General features: G+C 43.5%; 1 protein-coding gene across 1 annotated transcript in view; it reads left to right on the top strand.

Annotated features, from left to right (window-relative positions):
* The window catches only part of LOC136877751 (ABC transporter G family member 20), a 160322-nt gene that overhangs the window by 32234 nt on the left and 111490 nt on the right, over nt 1-16598 (top strand). Inside the window, exons 3-6 of the mRNA XM_068228734.1 lie at nt 6834-6993; nt 10947-11101; nt 15798-15905; nt 15991-16084. Coding sequence (XP_068084835.1) covers nt 6834-6993; nt 10947-11101; nt 15798-15905; nt 15991-16084 — 517 coding nt within the window. The remainder of the gene's footprint in view (nt 1-6833; nt 6994-10946; nt 11102-15797; nt 15906-15990; nt 16085-16598) is intronic.

Below are 16598 nucleotides of genomic sequence, written 5' to 3'. Positions count from 1 at the left end.
GCGGATGGAAAACTATCACAGCTCCGAATAACACTATTTTACGTTTGGACATGAAGTGTCTACAAGAACTACAACGTGCTAAGCAATGCACGGAGGCGCGCGGTAGCTAAGGAGGCGAAACCACGCGTCGTTGCTGTTGCATCAGGCGAGCCGTCTGGCAGTAGGTTCGGATCACAGGCTGGTACACTTCTTTTTCGATTAACGCCGTTTACAGTGACTGTAACATAGCCACATATCATCCACACTTCTCTTGAGGCGGTAGAGGTGCAATCCCTCCCTGAGTCCAAGGGAAAAACCAACCCTGGAGGATAAACGGGTTAAGAAAGAAGGAAAGAAAGAAAAAAGATCATCCTGTTCCAAAGAGTGAACTTTTATTTGGTCCTCAATAACACCGTTTTTTTTTTTTTTTTTTTGCTAGTTACTTTACGTCGCACCGACACAGATAGGTCTTGTGGCGACGATGGGACAGGGAAGGGCTAGGAGTGGAAAGGAAGCGTCCATGGCCTTAATTAAGGTACAGCCCCAGCATTTGCCTGATGTGAAAATGGGAAACCACGGAAAAACATTTTCAGGGCTGCCGACAGTGGGGTTCGAACCTATCATCTCCCGAATACTGGATACTGGCCGCACTTAAGCGACTGCAGCTATCGAGCTCGGTGGACCGTTTTTATGCGATGTTGGACTGTGAGATGTGATGGTCTGTAGGTAGGAAGTAGGGTACCCTGCTTATTCAGAGTAACAATGTTCGAAATGTTGGCCACTGTACAGTGTTCATTTAATTTTTTACAATTACGGAGCACGTGGCATACATTCGACCGTACTTCTTTATTTCTCACCTTCTTAATCCGTTTGCCCTGCATGGTTGGTTTTTCCTTCGGACTCAGCGCGGGATCCCACCTCTACCGCCTCAATGACAGTGTTCTGGAGCATGAGACTTTGGGTCGGGGATACAACTTTTTTTTTTTTAATTTCGTGTGGCTATTTCTAGCCGAGTGCAGCTCTTGTAAGGCAGACCCTCCGATGAGGGTGGGCGGCATCTGCCATGTGTAGGTAACTGCGTGTTATTGTGGTGGAGGATAGTGTTATGTGTGGTGTGTGAGTTGCAGGGATGTCGGGGACAGCACAAACACCCAGCCCCTGGAACATTGGAATTAACCAATGAAGGTTAAAATCCCCGACCCTACCGGGAATCGAACCCGGGACCCTCTGAACCGAAGGCCAGTACGCTGACCGTTCAGCCAACAAGTCGGACGGGGATACAACTTGGGAGAAGGACCAGTACCTCGCCCAGGCGTCCTCACCTGCTATGCTGAACAAGGACCGTGTTTATGGATGGTAATATTGGAAGGGTTAGGCAAGGAAGAGGGAAGGAAGTGGCCGTGGCCTTAAGTGAGGTAACATCCCAGCATTATCCTGGAGGAGAAGTGGGAAACCACGGAAAACCACTTCGAGGATGGCTGAGGAGGGAATCGAACCCCCTCTACTCAGTTGACCTCCTGAGTCTGAGTGGACCCCGTTCCAGCCCGCGTACTACTTTTCAAATTTCGTGGCAGAGCCGGGAATCGAACCCGGCCCTCCGGGGGTGGCAGCTAATCACTCAAACCACTTCACCACAGAGGCGGACATTGTATTATTTATTATTGTATAATTGTATCCCTGGTAACATGGAGCACCTGTGTCGTTTAAAAAATATGCCTTATGCTGGATTCGAACCACTACGCTCCCGATACTCACACATCTCGTGTCCCAGCCCTTAACCGATTCTGCCACGAAGTCAACAAACACACCACTCGCTAGAGGTTTAGTACTTAATTACGGCCGTTCCACCTCGAAAGTTAACATACGTGTCAAATTCTTCAAGGAAGGTTTACGGTGTTCATTTAACTTCTTTGCATTACAGAACATGTGGCATAACCCATTAATTCGATCGTATTACGGGCAACTGTGTTATTTCAAGGCGCAATAAATCGCATCTTTACAGAATGGTCCTTAGTATTTGGGTCGGAAATGCGCATAGTAGTTCCATGGATAAACTTACAGTGTTGACACAAAGGCAGGGGGGAACCTTATTGACCACAAGGAGAAATTTCAAGTTATTTGGTGTTCATAAAACTAAATTAAAATGATCTTAGGTTATACGCGTTATTTGGGTTGCCTGTCTGCGAAAAATAAGGGGCTGGTGAACCACCGGGTATATACCGATCGACAATCAGCCTAGAAATCTCTAACACTGGAAATGTTCTTGCAACACTTTAAATCGAACACATCCGAGCACGCAAAGAACAATCGATCGACCGGCCTCTCGAGTGTTTGATTTGTGTCCGTCCTCAGGATCTCGACAATGTCACATGCGCAACAATTATCAACAATACATAATTATCCGTCCACCTCTTTGGTGAAGTGGTTAGTGTGATTGCTGCCACTCCTAGAGGCCCGGGTTCGATTCCAGCTCTGCCACGAAATTTGAAAAGTGGTACGAGGGCTCGAACGGGGTCCACTCAGCTTCGGGTGGTCAACTGAGTAGAGGGGGGTTCGATTCCCTCCTCAGCCATCCTGGCAGTGGTTTTCCGTGGTTTCCCACTTCTCCTCCAGGCAAATGCCGGGATGGTACCTAACTTAAGGCCACGGCCACCTCCTTCGCTCTTCCTTGTCTATCCCATCCAATCTTCCCATCCTTCCGCAAGGCCCCTGTTCAGCATAGCAGGTGAGGCCGCCTGGGCGAGGTACTGGTCATCATCCCAGTTGTATCCCACGAACCAGAGCCTGAAACTCCAGGACACTGCCCTTGAGGTGGTAGAGGTAGGATCCCTCGCTCAGTCCGAGGAAGAAACCAGCCCTGGAAGGTAAACGGATGAAGATAAGATAAGAAGACATAATTACCCGCCCAATCAGAAATTTGCTCGGAAACTGCTAACTTCAAATAATGAAAAATATCTACAAAAAATTAAAGTCTCCTCAATAACACTAGCGATAGTAATGTTTTTTGTAGTGATTGTTTTTGGTTGAAGGTACATTATTATTATTATTATTATTATTATTATTATTATTATTATTATTATTATTATTATTATCATCATCATCATCTGTTTACCCTCCAGGTTCGGCTTTTCCCTCGGACTGAGCGAGGGATCCCACCTCTACCGCCTCAAGGGCAGTGTCCTGGAGCTTCAGACTCTTTGTCGGGGGATACAACTGGGGAGTATGACCAGTACCTCGCCCAGGCGGCCTCACCTGCTATAGTGAACAGGGGCCTAGTAGGGGGATGGGAAGATTGGAAGGGATAGGCAAGGATGAGGGAAGGAAGCGGCCGTGGCCTTAAGATAGGTACCATCCCGGCATTTGCCTGGAGGTGAAGTGGGAAACCACGGAAAACCACTTCGAGGATGGCTGAGGTGGGAATCGAACCCGCCTCTACTCAGTTGACCTCCCGAGGCTGAGTGGACCCCGTTCCAGCCCTCGTACCACTTTTCAAATTTCGTGGCAGAGCCGGGAATCGAACCCGGACCTCCGGGGGTGGCAGCTAATCACGCTAACCACTACACCACAGAGGCGGCCTTATTATTATTATTATTATTATTATTATTATTATTATTATTATTATTATTATTATTATTATTATTGTACCGGGCGGTACACCTCCACGCCACGAATTCAAATATTGCGCCAGTTGAAACCTCTCTACAGGAGAAACCCTGAACTTTAACAAACTGTATTAACTCAACGGTTTCTCGGAAGATGTCACTACTGTAAATTTGGTAATCTTGAATTGTTCTGAACGGTGTCTATTTTGATTTGTGTTTGTTTGCTCCGTATCAAGAAGTTTGAACATTCTCTAACAGATGTCGCTACCCAAAACTATGGTAACACACTCTGGTGCAATGGAATGATCTTTCCTGAAGAAATATTGTATTCATAAGTTTTATTTTTACTAAATTTTGTTCTGTGGTTTGTGGGTTGGCAATATAATCCTTTCCTTCCGCCAGTTTTGAAATTAGCCAATCATAAATTTCTGTAATTAATTTTCCACCAATAAGGTGTTTCTTCATCGTCTTGTGTATCAGTTTTTGCTGTCGGCCAATAAAAGTTTGTGGGCGGGTTGTTATCATTCATGAAAGGTCTCGAATGTTCCACGAGAATATATAAACTGCTGATTTTCTTGTCTCGGGCCCACTTCAGTAACATCTTTCGCAGTGTGTGAACATATATAGCAGGGGGCGGGAAGCGCCTCCTTCTCCAAGCAGCAGTTCATCTACAAGGTAATGGCCTGTTAACTTCTTCATTTCTTGCTAGCTCAGCAGTTTAACTCTCGGGGAAGGTTCGAAACCTTCAGTATGTAAACTACCCTTTTAAAATGTAAATTCTTTTCTGTCTATCTATAAATTACAAATCTGTAAAGCGGGGATAGAGAGTGCTTCACCCTCTCGAACTCCCCTTCATTTTGAATTTGAGGTGACTATGTTTTCGTAACCATTTTTCTCTTCCTTCTTAAAGTCTTAAACTTATTTGCCGACTAGTCACCTCCTTAGTATGGGATTAGCCCCTGTATAACTGGCCGAGTGCCACCTAGGTTTTAAGAAGTTTCATGTAGGAGTGCAAGCTACGCCTCCAGTCAATTTTTTTTTTTTTTTGGGCCATTTAATTAACCCAAAGTTTATTTTCTTCATGTGAAGGCCCTGTAGGTTGGGTACAAGATACCCCTGTTTCACTGTATGTGTGCCTTAAGGGCAGTTAGGAATGAAGTTTATTGTAGCCTTTGATAGGCTTGTAAAATTGAGAGCGGGTCTGCTCTTTTCCTCTTGACATTGTAATTAGGAGCAAGTGCTCCTCGTACTTAGGGGTTTTCTGCCCTTCAGCTATTGTGGTGGTGAGCTGAGAGCTCAGAACTTAATCTTGGGGCTCCAAGCCCAAATCTTGTAATAATTGTAATTTCTTAACTTGTTTTCCTGCTACTTGGTACCTGTTACTCTGTTGTTGTTATCGGTTGATTTTGAAAAGAAAATATAACCTTTGTTAAAGTTTTAAATTAACTTTAATTTTGTAAGTTGAGACCTATTCCCGCCCGCACCTTCTTTCACCTCTAACTACCACGGATAACTCCGTAACAATTATTATTAAAGCGTCTTTATTGTGGCGAAGTTAGGGCTCCCGGCCCTTTCTTACACTTAACCACTTCATGTATATACAATGTATATTTTACATAAAATTTAAACATATGAAATCTTTACAACCTAAAGTATAACTAAAGCAACTTAAGTATCACTAACTAAACTAAGGTGAGTAAAGTATAACTAAATTATATACAGGAACACATTGCAATAAACAACCATATTCACTCTCATTCATGCATCCCATTCACACTCAAGAAAGACTGGAAGTGCTTGAAAGATGACGCTGGCAAAGGATTTTAAATTTTGTCTTAGATTTAGCTTCCCTGATGTCATACATTCAAGGTACATATAGGGGTTAGACAAGGCTGTAATCTTTTATCTTTATTGTTCCTAGTTTGCATGGCCTAAAAGGTATAAAGTGGCAAGGAGGGATTCGGTTGAGTGTAAATGCAGTAAGCAGTTGGGTCTATGCCGAAGATTTGGTCTTAATGGCATACTGTGCTGAAAGTCTGCAGTCCAATATCTTGCAATTTAAAAATAGGTGCCGCGAATACGACATGAAAATCAGCATTTCGACTGAGGTGTTGTCAGTAGAGAAGAAACCTAAGAGAATTGAATGTCAAGTTGGGAATACAAAACTGGAACAGGTAGATCATTTTTAGTATTGCAGTAATAGGATTATAGTAAGCAAGACTGCATCAAAGTGCAGCAAAGCTATTGCAGTTACCACATTTTTATCATTATGTATTTAGAGAGACAGTAGAGAGAATACCCATTTGTCAGATGAACGTGAAGCACATCTGTATGTCAACAGCTAGCTCATGTTTCATACGTAGCGCGATACGAATAGGGCAGTCCCCAGCTGGCAAATGAAGCACGTTTGAATAACTTACATTTTCTCGAGAAGTGCCAACGGCCGTAGCCGTGTTGAAACACCGGATCCCGCGAGATCTCCGAAGTTAAGCAACATTGGGCGTGGTCAGGAGTAGGATGGGTTGCCTCGCGCTTTTGGTGGGGGCTAGGGGAATGGAGGAGCGGAAAGGAACTGGCCACCCTACCGCACGTAAACTCCGGCTCAGGAACACCTCTACTGAGGTTCGGACCTGCCTTCGGGCAGAATAACCCTTACCTTACCTCTCGAGAAGTACTTGTCCGATTTTCAAAATAATCACGGGGCTGAACTTTTAGTGTTTGTAGGTTTACAGCTAGGTGTGTAAAAGAGTGTAGTCCCATTTAAAAAACAAAGTTAATACCATTACCTTAGAAGATATTGACAGCATGAAAACGTAATATAAGGACTTGGTACCATTACTGAAAGTGAGAACAGAATGTCGGTATCTTGAGCGGTTCACGAGTTATTTGAGGTGGAAAACTACTTCAATACACTTACCTGATACACGAATGTAACAGTGTGGTATTACTATTTATTTGGCATAAAACTGTACATTGTTAGGATACTGAAACTCAGTTAATAATTTCATCACTTTTCCACTGTACAGTACATTATACCAGAATGGACGAGTCTGTATCAAATTAATTACAATATATACAGAATACACATATTAATTAAAGACTTAAGACTGATTTTAGTTATCAAGGATGTAATTATCGAAGTTCATGAATACAGCTATAGTAAATTCGTGCAATTTAAGCTACAACTAAATAATTGTCTTAGTTATGAGTTTAAACATTTTCAGTTTAACGTGTACAACCTGTTTCTTCCAGATATGGGTTGCTGGGAGCCAGTGGCTGTGGCAAGACTACCTTGCTGAGCTGCATCGTGGGCCGCCAGGCGCTGGACTCTGGATACATCATGGTGTTGGGAGGTACTCCTGGGCACAAGGAGAGTGGTGTTCCGGGACCAAAAGTTGGATACATGCCCCAGGTACACCGCTGTGTTATTAACGACGTTGATGGTGATTTCATTTCATACCTGCAGAGGAAGGTGATTGAGGAAGGAGGTAGACACAGGATCGAAATCGACTTCTTGGCTAAGACTGTTTCTTTTCCTTATAACAGACATACACAAACACATTGCAGTATATTGACATGATAAATTATTATTTTCAATTAGTTGGATATGGACGTGTCGCCTCTGTGGTGTAGTGGTTAGTGTGATTAGCTGCCACCCCCGGAGGCCCGGGTTCGATTCCCGGCTCTGCCACGAAATTTGAAAAGTGGTATGAGGGCTGGAACGGGGTCCACTCAGCCTCGGGAGGTCAACTGAGTAGAAGTGGGTTCGATTCCCACCTCAGCCATCCTAGAAGTGGTTTTCCGTGGTTTCCCACTTCTCCTCCAGGCGAATGCCGGGATGGTACCTAACATAAGGCCACGGCCGCTTCCTTCCCTCTTCCTTGTCTATCCCTTCCAATCTTCCCATCCCCCCGCAAGGCCCCTGTTCAGCATAGCAGGTGAGGCCGCCTGGGCGAGGTACTGGTCATACTCCCCAGTTGTATCCCCCGACCAAGAGTCTGAAGCTCCGGGACACTGCCCTTGGGGCGGTAGAGGTGGGATCCCTCGCTAAGTCCGAGAGAAAAACCGAACCTGGAGGGTAAACAGATGATGATGATGATGATGGATATGGACGTGCAGTAGTGATAATAATAGACGTACATTCAACATTACATTAATATTATATTGTAAGAATGGCTACGGTATTCCTTTTACTTTACAAGAATGATCGTCCCAGCTTATGGAAAGAGGCTTTTCTAGTTGTGTATATATATATTTATAATTTGTTTTACGTCACATCGACCCAGATAGGTCTTATGGGATGGGAAAGGCCAAGGAGTGTGAAGGAAGCGGCCGTCGCCTTAATTAATGTACAGCCCCAGTTTGCCTGGTGTGAAAGTGGGAAACCATGGACAACCATCTTCAGGGCTGCTGACAGTAGGATTAGAACCCACTATCTTCCGGATGCAAGCTCACAGCTGTACACCACTAACCGCACGGCCAACTCGTTCGGTAATGTATTTGTTAATAATGATGAAATAATAATATACCCCCAGTTCTTCAGTGTAAAATAGGCTCTCTTTGGAGAGATTTACCGGGAAAGAATACATATTACTTTAATCCACTACATATCGCTTCAGCGCATGTGTTCATTTGTTATTTGAAAAGTAAATTTACAACGTCCCATCTGTGTGATGTCTTCGCTTGTTGTCTGATTGTAAACTACTAAACTGTGATTCTCAGTGTGTTATTGTAAGGGAAATAGCATCACTCTTGATGGGCTATGCTTCGCTCTACGTAAGATCTGTATGCGAACGCGAGATTCCTTCACTGATAATACGTGGTAAGAGGCGAGTGTAAACAGACTAGAACACATCAAGGTTAATACATTATTTTCAGTTTGGTGCTTCCTGAAACCAGGATACATCGAGATACTACAGTGTCATTATTCATCTTCGAATAGCGAACGTGCCAATTGATGTCCAAGTTCTATGTCTTTGTTGCAGATACCTACGTGTTAATTTTTTACAGATTCTGGATGACTTTGGCTTTTTCATTGGTCTCTCTCTCTCTCGCAGTTTACCCGTATGTAAGTGTGTAGCGGCATGGTGCTGTAATCCTGTTGACGCTCTTTCTCTAGGAGTCTGTTTTTGTGCATGGTGACTTGCTTGCTGCAGGCTCATCCCAGTCAGTTTCTTTCTTTGGATGATGCACATCGTCTGGGTCTTCCGTTGTCGACTTTAACCTCTGTGTTGAATCTTTTAACTGACTCTAGCCTCCCGGCAACTTGACCAAAGTAGCCGATTTGTCTTTTGGCCGATAAGTATCGACAGTCTCGTTCTGACGTATAGTTCAACCATTTCGGTGTGGCGTCCAAGGTATTCGGCGTTATATTTCATAGTACCACAATTCACCGGCAATCATACACATTGATAGTACAAGTTCCCGCGCCATAAGGAAGATTAGAGTTTATACGAGGATGAGTTTCATCTTGCTAGTGATGGAAGTACGGCATGCTAATTATTTGATTTTCACAGATTGAAATTCATTACAGGTCCTGCAGAGTAGTTTATTCAGTTCTACTACTGAAATCATTCCGTTTGGTTTCTTCTATGTGTATTTGTTGATAGTTATACCGTTTGTACGCATTGTATCACGGATTCGAACACACCTGCGTAATCATTCTCCTTTTCCTTTGAAATTGTTTGCTGGTATAACAGTCCATTTCATACCTCCTCGTCCTTAGGCAATAATAGTTCAAAAGCTGTAGATAGAGTCATCAGATACGTTTATTAAAGGAACCGCCACTTCAAGGTGTGTGATGAAGGTCGCCTACAAGACATGTACGTCCACTCTTGTTATAAAAAAAAAAGATCTATAGAATGTATTCTGCATATGTCAGTAAGATCTCAGCATTGCAGAGGTCATCACTGAGCTTAAAAACGAAATACAAGAACATATTAGGCCTAAAAATAAATCTGATGCGAAAATTATCTCTACAGAGTGTCTGAAAATAAGTTCGAAAATTGTAAGAGGACATAGTATTTTGAAATAAAAATCTCTAGCGTATTTTGTTTCCTCCTAGGGAAAGCTCACCAGAAAAATGACAAAGAAACCTAAGAACGTAAATTCAATCGCGAGCAACTTCTGTGTTAGCGGGTGACCAGCCAAGCTCTCTTGCTTGATAACCTTGGGCGGTGCACTACCGTAGCACACTGAGGTATCGCTCGCTCACATGCAACCTTGCTATTCATGGTGGCGTATCACAGATCAGCATCCGATCATCATGCCCGGATAATGTAGCATCTTTATTCTGATTATTATGCACTAAGGTCTCCTCAACTGACTGGAGTACAAAACTGAAATCCTAGTAATCTCCCGGTTTTTGGGCGGGCAAAATGCATTTGTTTTATGAAGCATATCGTATAACACAGTGCATTTCGTGCATATCAAAATTCTCCACACAGAAAAAATAATTACTGAAATGACATACCCACGTAATATAAGTTATATGATAAAATTAAACATTGCAAGCATGTCCTGTGCTATTGACAGGTAAACAAGACTAAGTTTAGAACAGAGTATCCTGGGATATATTTTATAACTAAGTCGTAACTGAAAAGAAATGGCTTCACATACTACAAGTCGTAGGATATAGGCTAATAAAACTAAGTCCAATATAGTTCCCTACATTATTATTTTGTTTTGATAGGTGTTAATCAGAAATGTACACCACAATTAATGCCAAACAACTTCTTTACGCTATTTAGATTTCCTGACGTAATAGGCTGGGCCTTTACTGCTCGACTTTAGAGTCCTTAGGCCACTAAGGAGATACGTTCAGTGATAATTGATTTCTGATAATTGTTCATATATCGTAAATACTATGAACATTAATATTCTTATTTCATTTTTGTAACGTGTTTCACCCAGCGCAGGGCACAAGCGCGAAAATTTAAAGGAAATGGTGCTTTAAATTTTCCTTTCCCAATGTCCTTGTCCACTCCCCTCCTCTGAATGCGTTGAGTCAAGCAATGCACTCTACTGTATTACTTGCCAACTGCACAGAACATGTAAACCGCCAATACCATGCGGTCCTCAGTCACGCGCTCATGTCTGTACTCCGTTCACTAATAGACATTCTGATCATTTCTGTGTACTCCCTGCATTTTCCTTGGGAATTTTGAATGCTAATATTAATACTCTTCAACGCTAACGTTCTCTTGCGAATTTAGTGCACTACGCGATTAATCAAACTGTTTAGAAAAAATGGATGACGGATCCTTTTGTACATTATTGGGTTTATTATGCCCATACATTTTCCGGAACTCAATTTCAGACGCCCTGTACAGAGCAGATGTTACAGCTCACATTGTTTGATTGCAGAACACCGCCCTGGTAAGCGAACTGACGGTGAAGGATACTGTGTTCTACTTTGGCTGGTTGTTCAACATGGGCCGAACTCAGCTGCAGGAACGTTACGACTTCTTGTCCCTGCTATTGGAACTGCCTGCCGATAGCATCTCAATCAAGAATCTCAGGTATAACTTTCAGCTAAACACTCCCTCTAACATTTTGTGAACCTCCAGCCTCTGCAGTTCCTGTCCAAGTCCACACAATATTCACCAGCAGTCATCAGGAAAACGTGCACGATGTTATTCTAATATAAATAAATAATTATTTTTAGCTGTCAATAGTCACTTAAATCGAACACATATTCATACGGTAATGTTATGTTATGGTTACATTAGTCTACATTATATAATTATACTATAATAACCCAGTACATTTTACGTGCCATAACGAAACTGAATAATACCAACTTCGAGCCCTTATAAACCACTAAAATAGACTATTACAATGGTTCGTTGTGTGGGTTTTTGTAGTCATAGATCGTGAACCATGGGCAAGGGCTGAGTGGTCTAGCAAGTGGTTCGGAGAGTGGGGATACTAATTGCCATGGAAGAGGGGTAGGTATCTCGGATCCTATCCTAACTCGTGGCTCAGGACTGTAAAATCCACCAGTGGTTAAAGGAGATATTCTCACTGGGACTATGTGTACGTAGGGTAGCATCATACTTCACAGAAAATTTACTCAGCCGCTCAGAATCTTTTAAGCAAGCTCCGGAAGTATGGGAGAGACGGAGTCCTTTCAGCTGTTTTGATGCCGCGACGGTAGCGGATCAATCAGAATCTACGGTGTACCATGGGCGTGAGTTGTTGAAGGAGAATTATGAAGTTGTGTTGTTGATACTGCTACGGTAGATCAATCGTGGTTCAGTAGAGTGAAGTGCTGACAGTCAGTTGTTGATGTGGCGAGCTATCATGTAAATATAGTCGAAACCTAGTCCAGACACTCGCAGGAGATGGGCATGCGCAAATAGGATATGGGAGCGGTAAGGTGGCGCTGTTGTCGATGTGTGGTGTGCATTTGTCGAGCATCCAGTTTGGAGTGTTGTTGTTGTCGTTGTTGATGTTGTTGTGTGGCGTTGAAGCGAAAAGTGTCGATTTCAACACTCAAAAGCATGTTTTCAAAAGGTGATCAGCATTCGTGGATTAAAATCGAGGTTATCCGTGGCAAAAGTGCATCAGAATGTTATCGAGGATTACGTGAAGCCTGTGGCAAGAATGCATTATCGTATAGACGGTTGCACGATGGGTCAAGGCGTTTACTGTTACTGCACAAATAATTACTTTTCCTGCATTTCAATATTTAACTTATTTATTTTGTAATATATACCTGTCCTGGTACTTTCTTTCTGTCTTTTTTAATGTGCTTACCCTCAAGGGTTGGTTTTTCCCTCGGACTCAGCGAGGGATCCCATCTCTACCGCTTCAATGGCAGTGTCCTGGAGCGTGAGACATTGGGTCTGGGGATACAAATAGGGAGAATGACCAGTACCTCGCCCAGGTGGCCTCACCTGCTATGCTCAACAGGGGCCTTGATGGGGGATGGTAAGATTGGAAGGGATAGATAAGGAAGAGGGAAGGAAGCGGCCGTGGCCTTAAGTTAGGTACCATCCCGGCATTTGCCTGGAAGAGAAGTTGGAAACCACGGAAAACCACGTCCAGGATGGCTGAAGTGGGAATCGAGCCCACCTCTACTCAGTTGACCTCCCGAGGCTGAGTGGACCCCGTTCCAGCCTTCGTACCAATTTTCAAATTTCATGGCAGAGCTGGGAATCGAACCCGGGCCTTTGGGGGTGGCAGCTAATCACACTAACCACTACACCACAGAGTTAGAATTATCGGGAAGTGGTCACTATCAGAGAGATTATCGTTTACTTGCCACCGTAACAGGGGAATTAGCATTTGGCTGCACATAGTGACATCCAGGTGTGAGAATGTGCCATATGCGCTATTGAAATGAGTCGGTTCCCCAGTATTAAGCACACAAAAATCGAACTGGTCGATCAATCGATCGAGCATCTTCCCCCTAGCACAGGAAGACGGGAAACCCCATAGTGTGTTACGGCGTTCACGTCGCCCAGTAAGAGAAAAGGAGGAGGTAACTGAGCGATCAGATCTTGTAGTGCATGAATTTGAAGATCGTAGTCCGGTGGAATGTACACGTTGCACACCGATGGCATTACTGGCAATGGAGTGTGAATTGCAACTGCATCTAGCTGAGTACGGAGCGGTAATTCATCGTTGAATATGTCAGAGCGAACTTGGGTACAAACGTACACAGTCGCCGCGCCATCCACAGCTACTCTGTCTTTACTCTAAAGACGATATCCTCTCTTAGTCGTGTCGTGTCCAGATCTCAAATGAGATTCTGTAGACGGACAATGGAGGCCGCAAAAACGTGTATCAATTGACTTCTCAGCTAGTCGACAGTGATAACTATTGCAGTTCCAATGCAATAGTGCCATTTAGAGCAATTTCTTGCCCTTCGTTCGGTTCACTACCTGCCAGGTTCCGCCGTCTTTGTCGATGTCTTTTATGTCGTCATTACCATCCTCGACAATGAGTGGTTCAGTCTCCATGGTATCCTTAGAAGAGGGAGACGCGGTGACTGGGCACTCCGAGGACGGCCATCTCACTGATCGGGAACAGTGGGCTTTTTTCCTGGGACTAGGTTTCCCAGAAAGTGATCGAGCAAGACGGCGTCTGGCCCTCTCGCTCTTGCCCACTGTTCTGTCTTTTTAGGATGAGAACCGGCAGATGGCTTGCTGGTCTTCTTCGGGGATTCTGTGACCTCGAGTTGAGTTGGAGAAGGCTTCTTTTCCAATTTCTTAAGGGAGTTCTGTGGCTTCACCTTCTCCTCCTGTATGGCCTGGGCATTGGAAGGAGGGCTGGACTTTCCAGCCCAATTTGGGGAAGTCTTCCTTCCCGCCCTGTTGGGGAAGGACTTCTCAGCCGAACATTCCTGGGAAGGGCAGTTCTCAGACAACGTCGGCAATAACACACGTTCCGATGTTTCAGGTACTGAAACTCCAGCTTCCTTAAAGATTACATTTTGTTGCTGGCTTTCACTTTTCGACGCATTTTAATTACTGGTTTTCTGTACAAAACTCTGACGGGTGATCCGCGCGTTCGCGACCTTTTCAGCGAAGACAACTTATCCAGCGTTTTTATCTCTTGTATCTTCTTCTACTACTTGAATGTGGGGCACTCCTTTCAGATTGGAGCATGCACACCCGGGAGTTGACGCACACAGGTGGTGGTCTGCAATCAGTCCCAGCATGCTCGCACTTACCACACATTTTGTAGGTCGTCGAACCTGTGAATCGCAATGAGGTGTGGCCAAACTTTTCACAGTTATAGCGCCTCATTGGTGCTGGAATATACTGTATGGACGAAAAGTCAGATGATACATGCCACTTTTATCCGTTCAGGCACGGTTTCAGCGTCGAAGGCAAAGATGAAAGGGCCCGTATCGAGTAGCTTATCATCCACACGCCTCTTCAACCTCTTCACGTCGGTTACACCCCGACGTGCTAGGTACCGGATCATAGTATTATTGGAAGACTTAACCAAATCCCTGTGGAATATTACTCCCTTGCAGGAGTGCAAGGACTGGTGCTTCTCGATTTTGACCTCTACCTTTCCGAAAAACTTGGCTTTAAGAAGCCGTCTTGACTGTTCAGCTGTAGATGTCTTTATGTGTACGGATTCATCGCGGAGCTTGTGCATCTCGTCGACTTCACCAGCAACAATGTCTTCGATATAATTACTGATCATAAAAGGACATTCGTCAATAGAACTTTTGTTATCGACCCTGGACGCAACCAGGAATCGGGGAAGACGTTCGTCACTTAAAGAATCAACTGAAACTGGAGTATACCGCTCACATTTCTTAGCAATCTTGAACGCCCTTTTTGAAGAGTGCCACCTTTTGAAGGTAAAGAAGAAAAGCGGTTCTGTTTTTGGTCCCACGAGTACTCAGAAAATATGAAATCTACCTTCGGCAGAGCCTATGAGTAGATCCAGAAGGCGCCCGGTATCTGGAGGGGGTGGCTAAGAACTACTCTCCCATTAACCATACATTACCTCGTCACAACCCGAAACTTGTGGTTGGGGGGAGGATAAAACCTCCGTACTAACCTATTCTAACCGAGGCAAGAAGGCTGGCTAGACAGGTAGAGGAATGACATTTGAGAATTTCAGAATAGAAGGGTCGAAATAGTAATGAAGAATAAAGAGTACAGACATCTCTCAGGCAACTGGGGACACCTTGTTAGTCTGGCCCTACACCAAGTCCAATCCAGCATGGGTAATCCTGAGCTGGCACAGCCCTCGGGATCAACAAGCACACAAGCCCCCAAACCTACGTCAAAGTCTTGGTGTCACTAGAGGGGGGGGGGGATAAGGCCCATGCTTGAATACGTTACTGCCGGCAGGGCAAGTTTCTAGTGGATAATTTTTGCTATTAGATCGTGTTGATGTTTGTCATCAGAATTCGATAGGTATAGGCAGCCTGTTATAATATGATGCACGCTATCTATCGGGAGCAGCGGTGCCAGTTACCTAACGAAAGGGTTGAATAATCTTCTTCTTCTTTTCTTCATGGGGCCTTTAAATATTAGTTCCTAATTAGCGTTGACCTCTAAGATCTTTTGCTACCATCTTTTTCCTTCATTCCCACCTAGATATACCTGCTCCCTTGACAAAACTGCAGGTTGTTGGTTGAATAATAATAATAATAATAATAATAATAATAATAATAATAATAATAATGGTAATAATAAAGAGGGACGTCGCTGAGTTGATGTGTAGTTGTTATGGTTCCAGTGGTGGTCAGCAGCGACGAGTCTCTCTCGCAGCAGCCTTGGTTCATGACCCTGAACTTCTGATTCTGGACGAGCCAACAGTAGGGGTAGATCCTTTGCTCAGAAGCAGGTAAGTCAATCACAGGAACTTACATCTGAATGATGTGTAGCAATTTTGTTAGTAGTCGTAATATGTATATCATTGTTGGTTACAGTATTTGGGAGTATTTGATTCGCATAACATCCGACAAACGCGTGACAGTCATCGTCACTACTCACTACATAGAGGAAGCTATGCAAGCTCACACGGTAAGTTTGTGTTATATCACCTTCTGAGCATAGGCAGGCATGTGATTTATTTAACCCGGCAAAGTTATGGTCGCTTGCCCTATCTTACTCTTAACCAATACTGTAAATACACAAATCATGTGAAATCTGAACCAAATTTCTGCCCCACTATGATAAGATAATAGACCTATTCGTGAAATATCAAATATGCTGCAAAATAAATGGACATATTTGATTCCTAAATACTATAATGTAATAATACTTATGTAGAAATTAACAAAATAATGAACATTTATTCATTTATTGTATGTTTGTAACAAAAGGTACCATGAGCCTATGGCTTGTGATAGGGAGAGTACAGTGCATACTTTTGTTAAGGCGACACAATAATTATATTACATATAGTATAGCTTCCTCAGTAATGTGACAGGTACATGTTTTGATAACTAAGAGATAGTTTTTTAACGTGTTAGCATCATAGTTTTTCAGAAGTATATTCATATATTGCATGGCTATAAGATATTAAAAATATCCA

The sequence above is a fragment of the Anabrus simplex genome, chromosome 7 (genome assembly GCF_040414725.1).
Source record: "Anabrus simplex isolate iqAnaSimp1 chromosome 7, ASM4041472v1, whole genome shotgun sequence".
NCBI lineage: Eukaryota > Metazoa > Arthropoda > Insecta > Orthoptera > Tettigoniidae > Anabrus > Anabrus simplex.
Note: the sequence above shows the minus strand (reverse complement) of the source record. Positions and strands in the feature narration are given on the sequence as shown.